The 13,665-nt window shown below is 40.8% G+C and overlaps 1 protein-coding gene across 2 annotated transcripts in view; it reads right to left on the minus strand.

The window, feature by feature from the left end:
* RIPK1 (receptor interacting serine/threonine kinase 1) overlaps window positions 1-13,665 on the minus strand; it is a 66,830-nt gene that overhangs the window by 6,944 nt on the left and 46,221 nt on the right. For both annotated transcript variants that reach the window (XM_075314807.1, XM_075314808.1), the window contains one exon: window positions 1,754-1,816. In XM_075314807.1, the coding sequence (XP_075170922.1) occupies window positions 1,754-1,816 (63 nt within the window). The remainder of the gene's footprint in view (window positions 1-1,753; window positions 1,817-13,665) is intronic.

Here is a 13,665-nt window from a genome sequence, read left to right on the forward strand (position 1 = left end):
TTCTTTTGCAAATAGCTCGAGCTGAGTGAAGTTGGATGGAGAGCGTTTGTGAATAGCAGTTTTCAGCTCTTTCCACAGATTCTCGATTGGATTCAGGTCTGGACTTTGAATTGGCCATTCTAACACCTGGATACGTTTATTTGTGAACCATTCCATTGTAGATTTTGCTTTATGTTTTGGATCATTGTCTTGTTGAAAGACAAATCTCCGTCTCAGTCTCAGGTCTTTTGCAGACTCCAACAGGTTTTCTTCAAGAATTGTCCTGTATTTAGCTCCATCCATCTTCCCATCAACTTTAACTATCTTCCCTGTCCCTGCTGGAGAAAAGCAGGCTCAAACCATGATGCTTCCAGCACCATGTATGACAGTGGGGATGGTGTGTTCAGGATGATGAGCTGTGGTGCTTTTACACCAAACATATCATTTGGCATTGTGCCCAAAAAGTTTGATTTTGGTTTCATCTGACCAGAGCACCTTCTTCCACATGTTTGGTGTGTCTCCCAGGTAGCGTGTGACCAACTTTAAACAACACTTTTTATGGATATCTTTGAGAAATGGCTTTCTTCTTGCCACTCTTCCATAAAGGCCAGATTTGTGCAGTGTACGACTGATTCTTGTCCTATGGCCAGACTCTCCCACCTCAGCTATAGATCTCTGCAGTTCATGCAGAGTGATCATGTGCCTCTTCACTGCATCTCTGATCAATCTTCTTGTTTGAGAAGAAATTTTTGAGGGACGGCCGGGTCTTGGTAGATTTGTAGTGGTATGATACGCTTTTCATTTCAATATGATCCCTTACACAGTGCTTCTTGGGATGTTTAAAGTTTTGGAACTCTTTTTGCAACCAAGTCTGGCTTTAAACTTCTCCACAACAGTATCATGGACCTGCCTGTTATGTTGGTCTTCATGATGCTCACTGTGCTTTAAACAGAACACTGAGACGATCACAGAGCAAATGCATTCATATGGAGACTTGATTACACACAGGGGGCTTATATTTATCATCATCAGTCATTTAGGTCAACATTGGATCGTGCAGAGATCCTCAATGAACTGGAGTGAGTTTGCTGCACTGAAAGTAAAAGGAACGAATAATATTGCACGCCCCACTTTTCAGTTTTTTTTATAAAAGTTTAAAATAAGCAATAAATATCATTCACCTTCACAATTGTGTCCCACTTGTTGTTGATTCTCCACCATAAAATTTAATTTTTTTTATCTTTATGTTTGAAGCCTGAAATGTGGGAAAGGGTTGAAAAATTCAAGGGAGCCGAATACTTTCGCAAGGCACTGTATATAGAAAACCGAATATAAGGGGAAAAACTAACATTTCAAATTTGGATATACATACGATTCCCTATTCTTGCAGGACTTACAATATACCTTTTTTTTATAGGACAAAATTATTTTGAGAGCAAATTTATATGATTACAAAATGTCTAAGAAGCTTCCTACAAAGTCAGCTGTATTTGAGTATTTCACAGTGACTCAAGATAAAAATATAATTAGTAAATGTATCACTTAAACATAAGGCATGTAAGACGGAGTCGGAGTTGTGGAGTAGGAATCAGGAAATTTAAGGAGTCAGTGTTGGAGGGTTGGCTTACCGACTCCAGAACCCTGATTCAAACTGTGCTGTGTAACCTACAATGGTGCTGAGGTGCACGCATCAAACCGCTCACTCCTATAACGCCACAGAACCAAATCACAATTCAGAATGGCGTACAACAAATTAATGACACGTAACATTTACCTTGAGGATATATCTGTGAATATTCAAAGTTTCCTTTGGGGAACAAATGGTTTCCCTCGACTCCTGCAACAACAAAGAAAAAAATGTCTATAAAAGTCTGGAAAAAAAAACTTGACGTGCATTTATTTTTCATTCATACTTTATTAAAAATATACTAAAATATCTATTTTCTGTTAACATGTCTCATGGAGACGGATGTGCTTTGTGGGGGTTACCATTCCCCTTGTCAATAGTGATTCCACTCTACCCAGTCTGTCAGCACTGATAGGACTGAAGACATATCCACTTGTCAATTTATTCACACATTCCAGGACTAAAGGCCCCGTCACACTAAACAACTTAAAAGCGATCCTAACAACGATAGGGATCGCTGGTAAGTTGCTAGGAGGTTGCTGGTGAGATGTCACACTGCGACGCTCCAGCGATCCCACCAGCAACCTGACCTGGCAGGGATCGCTGGAGCGTCGCTACACGAGTTGCTGGTGAGCTCACCAGCAACCAGTGACCAGCCCCCAGCGCCGCGTATTAGATGCTGCGCTTGGTAACTAAGGTAAATATCGGGTAAACAACCCGATATTTACCATGGTTACCAGCGCACGCAGCTACACGTGCAGAGAGCAGGGAGCAGCGCACACTGAGCGCTGGCTCCCTGCTCTCCTAGTTACAGCACACATCGGGTTAATTACCCGATGTGTGCTGCAGCTAAATGTGCAGGGAGCAGCGCGACCGGGTGCAGCTGCACAGGTTACATATATAGGGTATAGAGTACAGGGTGCAGCTGCACAGAGCAGGGAGCAGCGCACACCGCTTAGCGCTGGCTCCTTGCTCTCCTAGTTACAGCACACATCGGGTTAATTACCCGATGTGTACTGCAGCTAAATGTGCACAGAGCAGGGAGCAGCGCACAATGCTTAGCGCTGGCTCCCTGCTCTCCTAGCTACAGCACACATCGGGTTAATTAACCCGATGTGTCCTGCAGCTACATGTGCACAGAGCAGGAGCCGGCACTGACAGCGTGAGAGCGGCGGAGGCTGGTAACAAAGGTAAATATCGGGTAACCAAGGACAGGGCTTCTTGGTTACCCGATGTTTACTGTGGTTACCAGCCTCCGCAGAAGCCGGCTCCTGCTGCCTGCACATTTAGTTGTTGCTGTCTCGCTGTCACACACAGCGATCTGTGCTTCACAGCGGGAAAGCAACAACTAAAAAATGGCCCAGGACATTCAGCAACAACCAGCGACCTCACAGCAGGGGGCAGGTTGTTGCTGGATGTCACACACAGCGACATCACTAGCAACATCGCTGCTACGTCACAAAAGTTGTTCGTTAGCAGCGATGTTGCTAGCGATGTTGCTTAGCGTGACGGGGCCTTAAGAAAGGAATAGCACCAAAGAGATTTTGAAGTTCTTTGAATGGGACAAGCATCGTGTTAGGTATCAGTAGACATGATGTCACCTGTTTTACTCAGTTCTCAGTTGAAATGTGTACAGCATCTGTAACCCTTTAATACAAAATAATATAACAATTGATAGTTAAAGGGGTTGTCCGGTCTAAATCCGCAAGTCTGCAGTCACTCTGTGTGTTACTCTGTGTGACTGCAGACTTGAGAATCCTCATATCGCACGCTGGGAGGATTCACCAATGTCAGAGCTGGAAATGGCAGTCACGTGGCCAAGAATATGCAATATGATCTAAGGCACTACCTGACAGGTGACCACCACTTTGCATAGGCAGAAAGCAGCTATCAATAATGGGGGTGAGGATAGCTAAAGTCATGAATATTGAGGCTTGAATAACAAGAGCTCATCACAGAGGACTAGCAGAGCTGCAGCAGATGAAACAATGTATTATCAAGACTACGGCATAAAAGACACACAACACTGGAAATAGGATACCTATCTCTACTTTTATCTGTTCTTTGATGGGGCAACAAATTCTGGTGTCATATTCTCTTTAGGGCCCTATACACAAATGTGTGGGAATGTCCAATCCAAATGTAATCGTATTTTAAAAGAAAAATTTAGCATTAAGCAATGCTGTCAATCAGGTGCCACTGGTGACGTTCTGACACAGCGTTTTGTGTTCCATGAAAGGCAGGAACTGAATCAAAGATGTCACTGGAAACTAAGTGCAACTGAATGCAATTATCTAGTTTTGGGTCTGATTTAACCACTTATTTTGTGTTCACCTTCATGACTGGCCCAATTTTCTCATTTATGACCAGTGTCACTACTACCCGGTGTGAGGTAGCACGGTCGGCTGCGCAGCAGAAGACACGGGATCCAGGCATTAAGGTTCACAGCACACGGTTTAATGTCCAAACACAAGTCCACAACAATATACATGTGCCTCTCCAGCAGAGAACTCAGGGAGTTCTGTTCACTCCCCCACACCCGGCACACCTGCCCTTGTTCCTGATTCCATTTAACCCTTCCTTCAGCCTGTAGGGAAACAGCATTAACCCTAGAGTGGATTTACTTTCTATCATGGAGTGAGCACAACCGGGGCGAGACATACCGGCCGTCATAGATAACCCCGGTCACAGTCTCACACCGGCTTCGCACGGGTTAATAACTGTTGTTAACAAAACAGAATGTATTAACAAAAATGTATTCTGCACACAAAAAACACAGAACAAATAGATAGAAATGTAATTATTAAAAGACAAAAACTAAGCTAATAGAAGCATTTCACAACATATATTTCAACATCACAGATATTCCACACAGATTTAACTAAATTGGCCAAGTAATGTGCTCCGTCTGTCTCTTTCCCCGTCTGTCTCTTTCCAGGTCTGTCTCTTTCCAGGTCTGCCTGGCTCTGTCTGTCTCTTTTTTTGTTTGTCTCTCTGTTTCTTTCCCCATCTGTCTCTTTCTAGGTCTGTCTCTTTCCCCGTCTGTCTCCCCGTCTCTTTGTCTTTTCCTGTCTGTCTCTTTCCCTGTCTGCCCTTCTTTGTCTGTCTATTTCCTTGTCTGTCTCTATTTTTCTGTCTCTTTCCCCATCTGTCTCTATCAATGTCTGTGTCTTTCCCCATCTATCTTTGTCTGTCTCTCTGGCTGTCTCCTCCTTCCCTGTCTGCCTGTCTCTGTCTGCATGTCTGTCTGTCTCTTTCCAGGTCAGTCTCTTTCCAGGTCAGTCTCTATCTCTCTCTTTCCCTCTCTGTCTGTCTGTCTGTCTGCCTCTCTGTCTGTCTGCCTCTCTGTCCGTCTCCCCACCGACATCTTATTACCTCACATATAAGCTTCTTATACTATGAATGTCTTTTGTTCCTATAGCAACCAATCACAGCTCCTACTAATAACCTATAGTTCCAGGCTTCATTTACTTTAATGGAGGCATGTTTTGTGGAGAGTAACTGAAAAGCGCAGGGTTAAATTTTCCTGTCAAAACATAGTCTACGACGTTCCCTGGGTCACAGGAGGTGTCTGTTCAAAATTTCATGATTGTAAATGCGACGGTGCGGATACACTTTTCGTTTCACTTTTTCCCCATTATGTAGATAGGGGCAAAATTGATTGGTAAATTGGAATGCACGGGGTTAAAATTTCGCCTCACAACATAGCCTATGACGCTCTCGGGGTCCAGACGTGTGAGTGTGCAAAATTTTGTGGATTGAGACCAAAAAAGAAATAGCCAACAACCACAATAATATGGTAAAATCATTAACTTTATTATTACAATATCAGTAAAATGTATCAAGGTTTAAAATAGGTGATAGAAAAAAGGGGAGGCTGACACACAGTACTATTAACAAAATTCATTAAATACACCAAGTGTAATATGAAAAACGGTCACTAGATGGCACTATCAAAAGGAATATGGAACAGATGTAAGCAGAGAATCATCACCATGAGATAATTATAACATATGGCACCTATAATAGACGCTATTAATATAAAGTGCATGAGTACTATCAAGGTCTATGTTAAAGTGCATGATGGTCATGGTGATGCATGTCAGCTAACATCTCCCCACATCCCTATCTCCATAGTTCATGAAATGGAACTCCATGCTTAAATGGCACCAAAATCAATAAGAATATAGGGAGCCCAAGGTTAAAGAGGATATACCTGAAGTCATCAGCCTGTACAAGTGTGGCAGCCAGCCGACCCAACACGTGTTGCGGAAATCCTTCGTCAGGGGGCGTGTACAGGGACGGCTGGCATGGAATCTTTTAAATGGGGACGGGCCAATCAAATCGTGGGAGTCTATTACCAGGATAGTTTATCGGGCGCATGCGTGTGACGCCGCTCGGAAAAGCGTCAGCTGACCGCGGACGTCATCCGGAAATGGAGAGGATGACGCGAGCGGCCTCCGCCACGTGATAAGTCACATGACCGCGAACCGATCACGTGACCCGATCCATGCCAGATAGAGACGCCCACAGCCGTGACGCTCTCCAGCACCATCACCGCATGCGCACATCCCGGATTCAAACGGATATGGGTAGGGAAGAGATTCAATAAGATATTCATATAATTTTCATTATAAACCTGACAATAGATGCCATATAACTTAGAATGTGCCGAAAACTATTAGAATAGGTGAAAAATCAAGAGAATACCAAAGAAAAAAGTGAACATACAAGCTTAAATACACATGTGTAAAACACATAAATATAGCTAGAGATAACTGAATGTGAGTAAAAAACAGTGCAAATAATTGTAAATACACTAAGAAATATATACTTATAATAAAATACATGTGAATCAATGCAAATGACAAATAGTGCAGAATAAGTAGAAAAAGGTAAAATATATATATATATATATATATATATATATATATACATATATATACTAAGGAATAAAAAAATTTTTTTGTGAGTAATCAGGATGAAAATGAAAAAACAATAAAAACATCCAGAGAAAATAAATTAATTAAAATGAATATCAAAAAATATATATAAAATATAAATATAATACATGAATTTGTATATTAAATGCATAATTTTCTGTTTCTTCCTTTTATTTTCCAGAAGAGAATCACTCAACTCCAATCCGAATAAATACTGCAGCCCCAAAGAAAGCCCATCGGTAAGTAGAAAAAACCAATACATCAGTAGAGTGCTCAATCGCCAACTCCTCCAAAATTCTCAAAGCCTCCTGTTCCTGGGTAGATGGAAACTGTTTACGCAAATCCTCATCATGAAACCATTTTTTGTGTATCAATGACCTAGCAAAGATGTTCAGATCTTTGACCGCTTCAAGGCATCAGTAGAACTTTCACCAATAGTGTTTTTATTCCCATTATGTTTTTGATTCCATTTTCTTTTTGTAGTGTTAGATCTTGTAGTCACAGAACTTGTAGTAATATCTGATTGACCTCCAGATGAAATAGAAGAAATAGAGATTGATCTACCCCTGAATGTGGGGTTATTAGCTCTACTGTGCCATCTATAAACTCTGTTATTCTGAACATCTTGGAGGTCCCGATTCAATTTTCTAGACTGATTATCTTGAATCTCCTTTTCCCACGTATCAAAGTTCTGTTCCATTTTCAAATTGAAACTGGTAACTTGAGCAGCGGTAGCATTAGTTGTAAATATACTGATCTGTTCATCAATATTTTTCTCAACTTCACCCAACTTTTGTTTGTTGAGATCCATTAAAAGCTCAATAAATTTCAAGGAAGTGCTAGTGCACAGTTCTTCCCATTGGTTAACAAAATTCTTATCCTCCACTGGAAATGAGGGGAAAATTTGAATACGTAATCCCCTTGGAACTAGGCATTTCTGGAAATAATTCTTTAGGAAACCACCATTCCACCAAAGTCGTGTCCGCTTATACATCATGGTTTTTAAATTTTTCTGTAATTCAAGGGTAGTATCCAGACCACTACCCCCATTAAGACCAGTATCACCATTAAAAACCTTAGAAAGATGATCAGTCCAGGACGATTCCCTGGACCTATAGTCCATAGTGGAATTGGTACGAGAATCTGAAGTCATCAGCCTGTACAAGTGTGGCAGCCAGCCGACCCAACACGTGTTTCGGAAATCCTTCGTCCTCCTGACGAAGGATTTCCGAAACACGTGTTGGGTCGGCTGGCTGCCACACTTGTACAGGCTGATGACTTCAGATTCTCGTACCAATTCCACTATGGACTATAGGTCCAGGGAATCGTCCTGGACTGATCATCTTTCTAAGGTTTTTAATGGTGATACTGGTCTTAATGGGGGTAGTGGTCTGGATACTACCCTTGAATTACAGAAAAATTTAAAAACCATGATGTATAAGCGGACACGACTTTGGTGGAATGGTGGTTTCCTAAAGAATTATTTCCAGAAACGCCTAGTTCCAAGGGGATTACGTATTCAAATTTTCCCCTCATTTCCAGTGGAGGATAAGAATTTTGTTAACCAATGGGAAGAACTGTGCACTAGCACTTCCTTGAAATTTATTGAGCTTTTAATGGATCTCAACAAACAAAAGTTGGGTGAAGTTGAGAAAAATATTGATGAACAGATCAGTATATTTACAACTAATGCTACCGCTGCTCAAGTTACCAGTTTCAATTTGAAAATGGAACAGAACTTTGATACGTGGGAAAAGGAGATTCAAGATAATCAGTCTAGAAAATTGAATCGGGACCTCCAAGATGTTCAGAATAACAGAGTTTATAGATGGCACAGTAGAGCTAATAACCCCACATTCAGGGGTAGATCAATCTCTATTTCTTCTATTTCATCTGGAGGTAAATCAGATATTACTACAAGTTCTGTGACTACAAGATCTAACACTACAAAAAGAAAATGGAATCAAAAACATAATGGGAATAAAAACACTATTGGTGAAAGTTCTACTGATGCCTTGAAGCGGTCAAAGATCTGAACATCTTTGCTAGGTCATTGATACACAAAAAATGGTTTCATGATGAGGATTTGCGTAAACAGTTTCCATCTACCCAGGAACAGGAGGCTTTGAGAATTTTGGAGGAGTTGGCGATTGAGCACTTTACTGATGTATTGGTTTTTTCTACTTACCGATGGGCTTTCTTTGGGGCTGCAGTATTTATTCGGATTGGAGTTGAGTGATTCTCTTCTGGAAAATAAAAGGAAGAAACAGAAAATTATGCATTTAATATACAAATTCATGTATTATATTTATATTTTATATATATTTTTTGATATTCATTTTAATTAATTTATTTTCTCTGGATGTTTTTATTGTTTTTTCATTTTCATCCTGATTACTCACAAAAAAATTTTTTTATTCCTTAGTATATATATGTATATATATATATATATATATATATATATATTTTACCTTTTTCTACTTATTCTGCACTATTTGTCATTTGCATTGATTCACATGTATTTTATTATAAGTATATATTTCTTAGTGTATTTACAATTATTTGCACTGTTTTTTACTCACATTCAGTTATCTCTAGCTATATTTATGTGTTTTACACATGTGTATTTAAGCTTGTATGTTCACTTTTTTCTTTGGTATTCTCTTGATTTTTCACCTATTCTAATAGTTTTCGGCACATTCTAAGTTATATGGCATCTATTGTCAGGTTTATAATGAAAATTATATGAATATCTTATTGAATCTCTTCCCTACCCATATCCGTTTGAATCCGGGATGTGCGCATGCGGTGATGGTGCTGGAGAGCGTCACGGCTGTGGGCGTCTCTATCTGGCATGGATCGGGTCACGTGATCGGTTCGCGGTCATGTGACTTATCACGTGGCGGCGGCCGCTCGCGTCATCCTCTCCATTTCCGGATGACGTCCGCGGTCAGCTGACGCTTTTCCGAGCGGCGTCACACGCATGCGCCCGATAAACTATCCTGGTAATAGACTCCCACGATTTGATTGGCCCGTCCCCATTTAAAAGATTCCATGCCAGCCGTCCCTGTACACGCCCCCTGACGAAGGATTTCCGAAACACGTGTTGGGTCGGCTGGCTGCCACACTTGTACAGGCTGATGACTTCAGGTATATCCTCTTTAACCTTGGGCTCCCTATATTCTTATTGATTTTGGTGCCATTTAAGCATGGAGTTCCATTTCATGAACTATGGAGATAGGGATGTGGGGAGATGTTAGCTGACATGCATCACCATGACCATCATGCACTTTAACATAGACCTTGATAGTACTCATGCACTTTATATTAATAGCGTCTATTATAGGTGCCATATGTTATAATTATCTCATGGTGATGATTCTCTGCTTACATCTGTTCCATATTCCTTTTGATAGTGCCATCTAGTGACCGTTTTTCATATTACACTTGGTGTATTTAATGAATTTTGTTAATAGTACTGTGTGTCAGCCTCCCCTTTTTTCTATCACCTATTTTAAACCTTGATACATTTTACTGATATTGTAATAATAAAGTTAATGATTTTACCATATTATTGTGGTTGTTGGCTATTTCTTTTTTGGTCTCAATATATTTATTATAGCCTTCCGGTTTATTATTGGAGTGTATGTATGTTTTGTGGTGACAGCCTTTGTGCACACCACAGTGCTCCTATTGGTCTTAATTGGTGTAAAATTTTGTGGATGTAGCTGCGACGGTGCAGATGCCAATCCCAGACATACACACATACATACATACATACCGTACATGCACACATTCAGCTTTATATATTAGATAACTCTGGAGCACTTCAACGGATCCCAGAGATTCTCAGATTGTTTTTTTTTTTGTGCAAAATATTGGACTTCCCATTAGTGGTACACTTAGGACAATGTTTTTTGCTTTTATTTGTGAAAAAAAAAAATGTTTGCAATTTTTAAACTTTTAATTTGTATGCACTTAAACTATGTCACCCAAAATAGTTCATAAATAAAATTTCCCTCATGTCTAGTTTACAGCAGCACAAATTTTGAAACATTTTTTTTTCAAGGAGGTTAGAAGGGTTAAAAGATAATCAGCAATTTCTCATTTTCAAATACATTTTACAAAACCATTATTTTTAGAGACTACATCACATTTGAAGTGACTTTGAGAGGCCTAGGTGACAGAAAATACCCAAAAGTGACGCCATTCTAAAAACGTCCCCAAGGAGTTTATTAACCCTTTAGGTGCCTCACAGAAAGTAAAGCAATGTGGAAGAAGAAAAATTAAAATTTCTTATTCCCACAAAAATTTTAATTTAGCCGCAGATTTTCCATTTTCACAAGGGTAACAAGAGAAATAGCACCATACAATTTATTGTTGAATTTCTGAGTACACTATTACCTGTTTGGGTGCACCGCAGGACTTGGAAGGGAAAGAAGGCTATTTGAATTTCAGACCTGCAAAATGGTGTGGGATAGATAGCGGATGCCATGTTGCGTTTGGAGACGCCCTGATGTGCCTAAACACTGGAGCTCCCCCACAAGTAACCCCATTTTGGAAACTAGACAAGTCAAGCAATTTATCTAGATGGTTGGTGAGCACCTTTAACCCCCAGGTGCTTCACAGAATTTTATAACATTGAGCCATGAATATGACAATTTTTTTACCACAAAAATGATGCTTTAACCTCAAATCTTTCATAACAGTTAACAGGAGATAATGCATTGTACAATTTGTTGTGCAATTAATTTCTCCTGAGTACAATACCCATTATGTGGTTGAAAACTACTTTTGAAGTACAGAAAGGAAGGAGCGCCATTATTGGAGCGCAGATTTATGGAATGGTTTGCGGGTGCCAAGTTAGATTCAATGGAAGGAAGAAAAGGGTTAATCTCCTCCGCCGCCAAACCAGTCTTACGTCAGCAGAGCCACTGAGGTGCCAAAACAGCCAAAAAACCTCCACAAGTGATCCCATTTTACAAACTGCACCCCTCAATTAATTCGTCCAGGGATATCTATCTCGGCATTTACGAGGTTACACAGCTAGAGAAGGGGCAGGGACCATTCCTGACTTTGAAAGCCGGGGTTCGGCTGTTGGGAAAGAAGAGTCCTCAGTGGCAATCAATTGGGCACAGCTACTGTTCATCCGTGATCGCCAGGATTTACCTATATGTCTTAGTTCAGGAACTACTTCCCTTCTAGGATGTATAATTACGTCCAAGGTCGTGAAGGGGTTAATTAAGTGTCTAGGTTCAGGTGCAATAAATTTAAAGAGTAACCATCATTTCAATTTCTATTTAATAGATCAATAGTACACATAAAAATAAGTAACTCGGTAATATATATTACCAGAGGTATTTGGTTCTTTCTCTGCCAGAATTGATCAGTCATTATCAAAATGCTCAATTCTGAGGTATAATCTGTATTCAGTGAAGACTTTCCCATTACTGAGATAGGAGATGGCAGCTGTTACTGCTAAGATTATATGTAGATAAGAGTGAAGCGGGGCGGAGCTCTGCCTCTAGCTCCTCCCTTTACCAGCTTAGCTTAGTGATTAGCCGCAATACTGCCAGTGTGATGTCAGTACTGCAGACAACAACAGACACCGGAGGCAGCAGGGAAGACTCAGCACTAGACCTGTGGAGGGTGAATAAAGCACAGTTTGTTTGTTTTTTTAAAAGAATTTGCACCTTCGAACTCAACTTTTCTGAAAGTGGAAACCCCCTTTAACTTCTATCGTTCTTGCAGGGAAGCACATTAGTGGTGAAGTATGTACACAAGATAACTTTGATGAGGCTTATGTGATAAACTAGGTCAGAGCTGTAGCTGTGATCGCAGCTCAGATACAGTTCATGTTACCCGCTCAGTTCTTCCAGTCATTGGCAGGGGAAGCCAAAACTCTGCAGGGATAGGAGGACACACTGCAGGGATAGGAGGGCACAGTGCAGGGACAGGAGGACACAGTGCAGGGACAGGAGGACACAGTGCAGGGACGGGAGGGCACACTTCAGGGACGGGAGGGCACACTGCAGGGACGGGAGGGCACACTGCAGGGACGGGAGGACACACTGCAGGGACGGGAGGACACACTGCAGGGACGGGAGGACAAACTGCAGGGACGGGAGGACACACTGCAGGGACAGGAGGACAAACTGCAGGGACAGGAGGACAAACTGCAGGGATAGGACACACTGCAGGGATAGGAGGACACAGTGCAGGGATAGTAGGAGGACACACTGCAGTGATAGGAGGAGAATCTGTGATGTGCGATTCTCCTCCTATCCCAGAATAGGATTGGAATATTGCAGGTTACTTTTTAGCTCTATTTCAATGTTTTTTTGTTTGCTTGCCAAGTGCAAAAAATAAATAAATATATTTTAAATGGTATCATGCATGTAATGTTCTGTTTGGATCACACTTTGAGCCACCAATATGAATTGTAAGCATTTTATTCAAGAAACATTTCATTTTAATGCAAAATAGCATGAGGGTGCGTGCATGTAAAAGTTGTCCAGTGGCATTTTCACAATATGCCAGGTTTCTATAGACACAAAAAGTATAGCTATCATGGGTTTAGGGTGCGCTCACACTAGCGTAAAGCATTGGATACAAGAGCATTGGACACTCGGCTCAGGCTCTGCTGCAAGCGTAAGGCGAGTGTTATTCACGTGCTCCAATTCTCTCATATGTGAGAATCAGTTCACAGGTGAGGGGAAGGAGAGATTAATGAGAGATGCATGTATGACAGATGTCGGTAAGGGTTAATTTGTATTTGCCAAAAAAAAAAAATTCCACGTTACCAGAAGAGCAAAATCTCAAAATTCCACTCTCAGCAAAGACTTAATAATTTGAGGATGTGGAATTTGAGGGTGTGGACTGGTCTGGTTTGGGGTCTTTTTCATTCTGATTATATTATGGGTTTTATTCCAAAGTTTGAATTAATTTGAGGATACGGTGTGAATTTATTTTGGAATTGAAAAATGAGCTTCGCTAAGGGGTATTGGGTAGCACCTTAGATAGAGTAATGGGGTCACCTGGGAAGCAGTTGGCAGAATAATGAAGGTAGCTCCAATATTGAAGTGTAAAGGAATAGAGTTTGATATTGTTTTGGTA

Source organism: Anomaloglossus baeobatrachus, chromosome 6 (assembly GCF_048569485.1).
Source record: "Anomaloglossus baeobatrachus isolate aAnoBae1 chromosome 6, aAnoBae1.hap1, whole genome shotgun sequence".
Taxonomy (NCBI): domain Eukaryota; kingdom Metazoa; phylum Chordata; class Amphibia; order Anura; family Aromobatidae; genus Anomaloglossus; species Anomaloglossus baeobatrachus.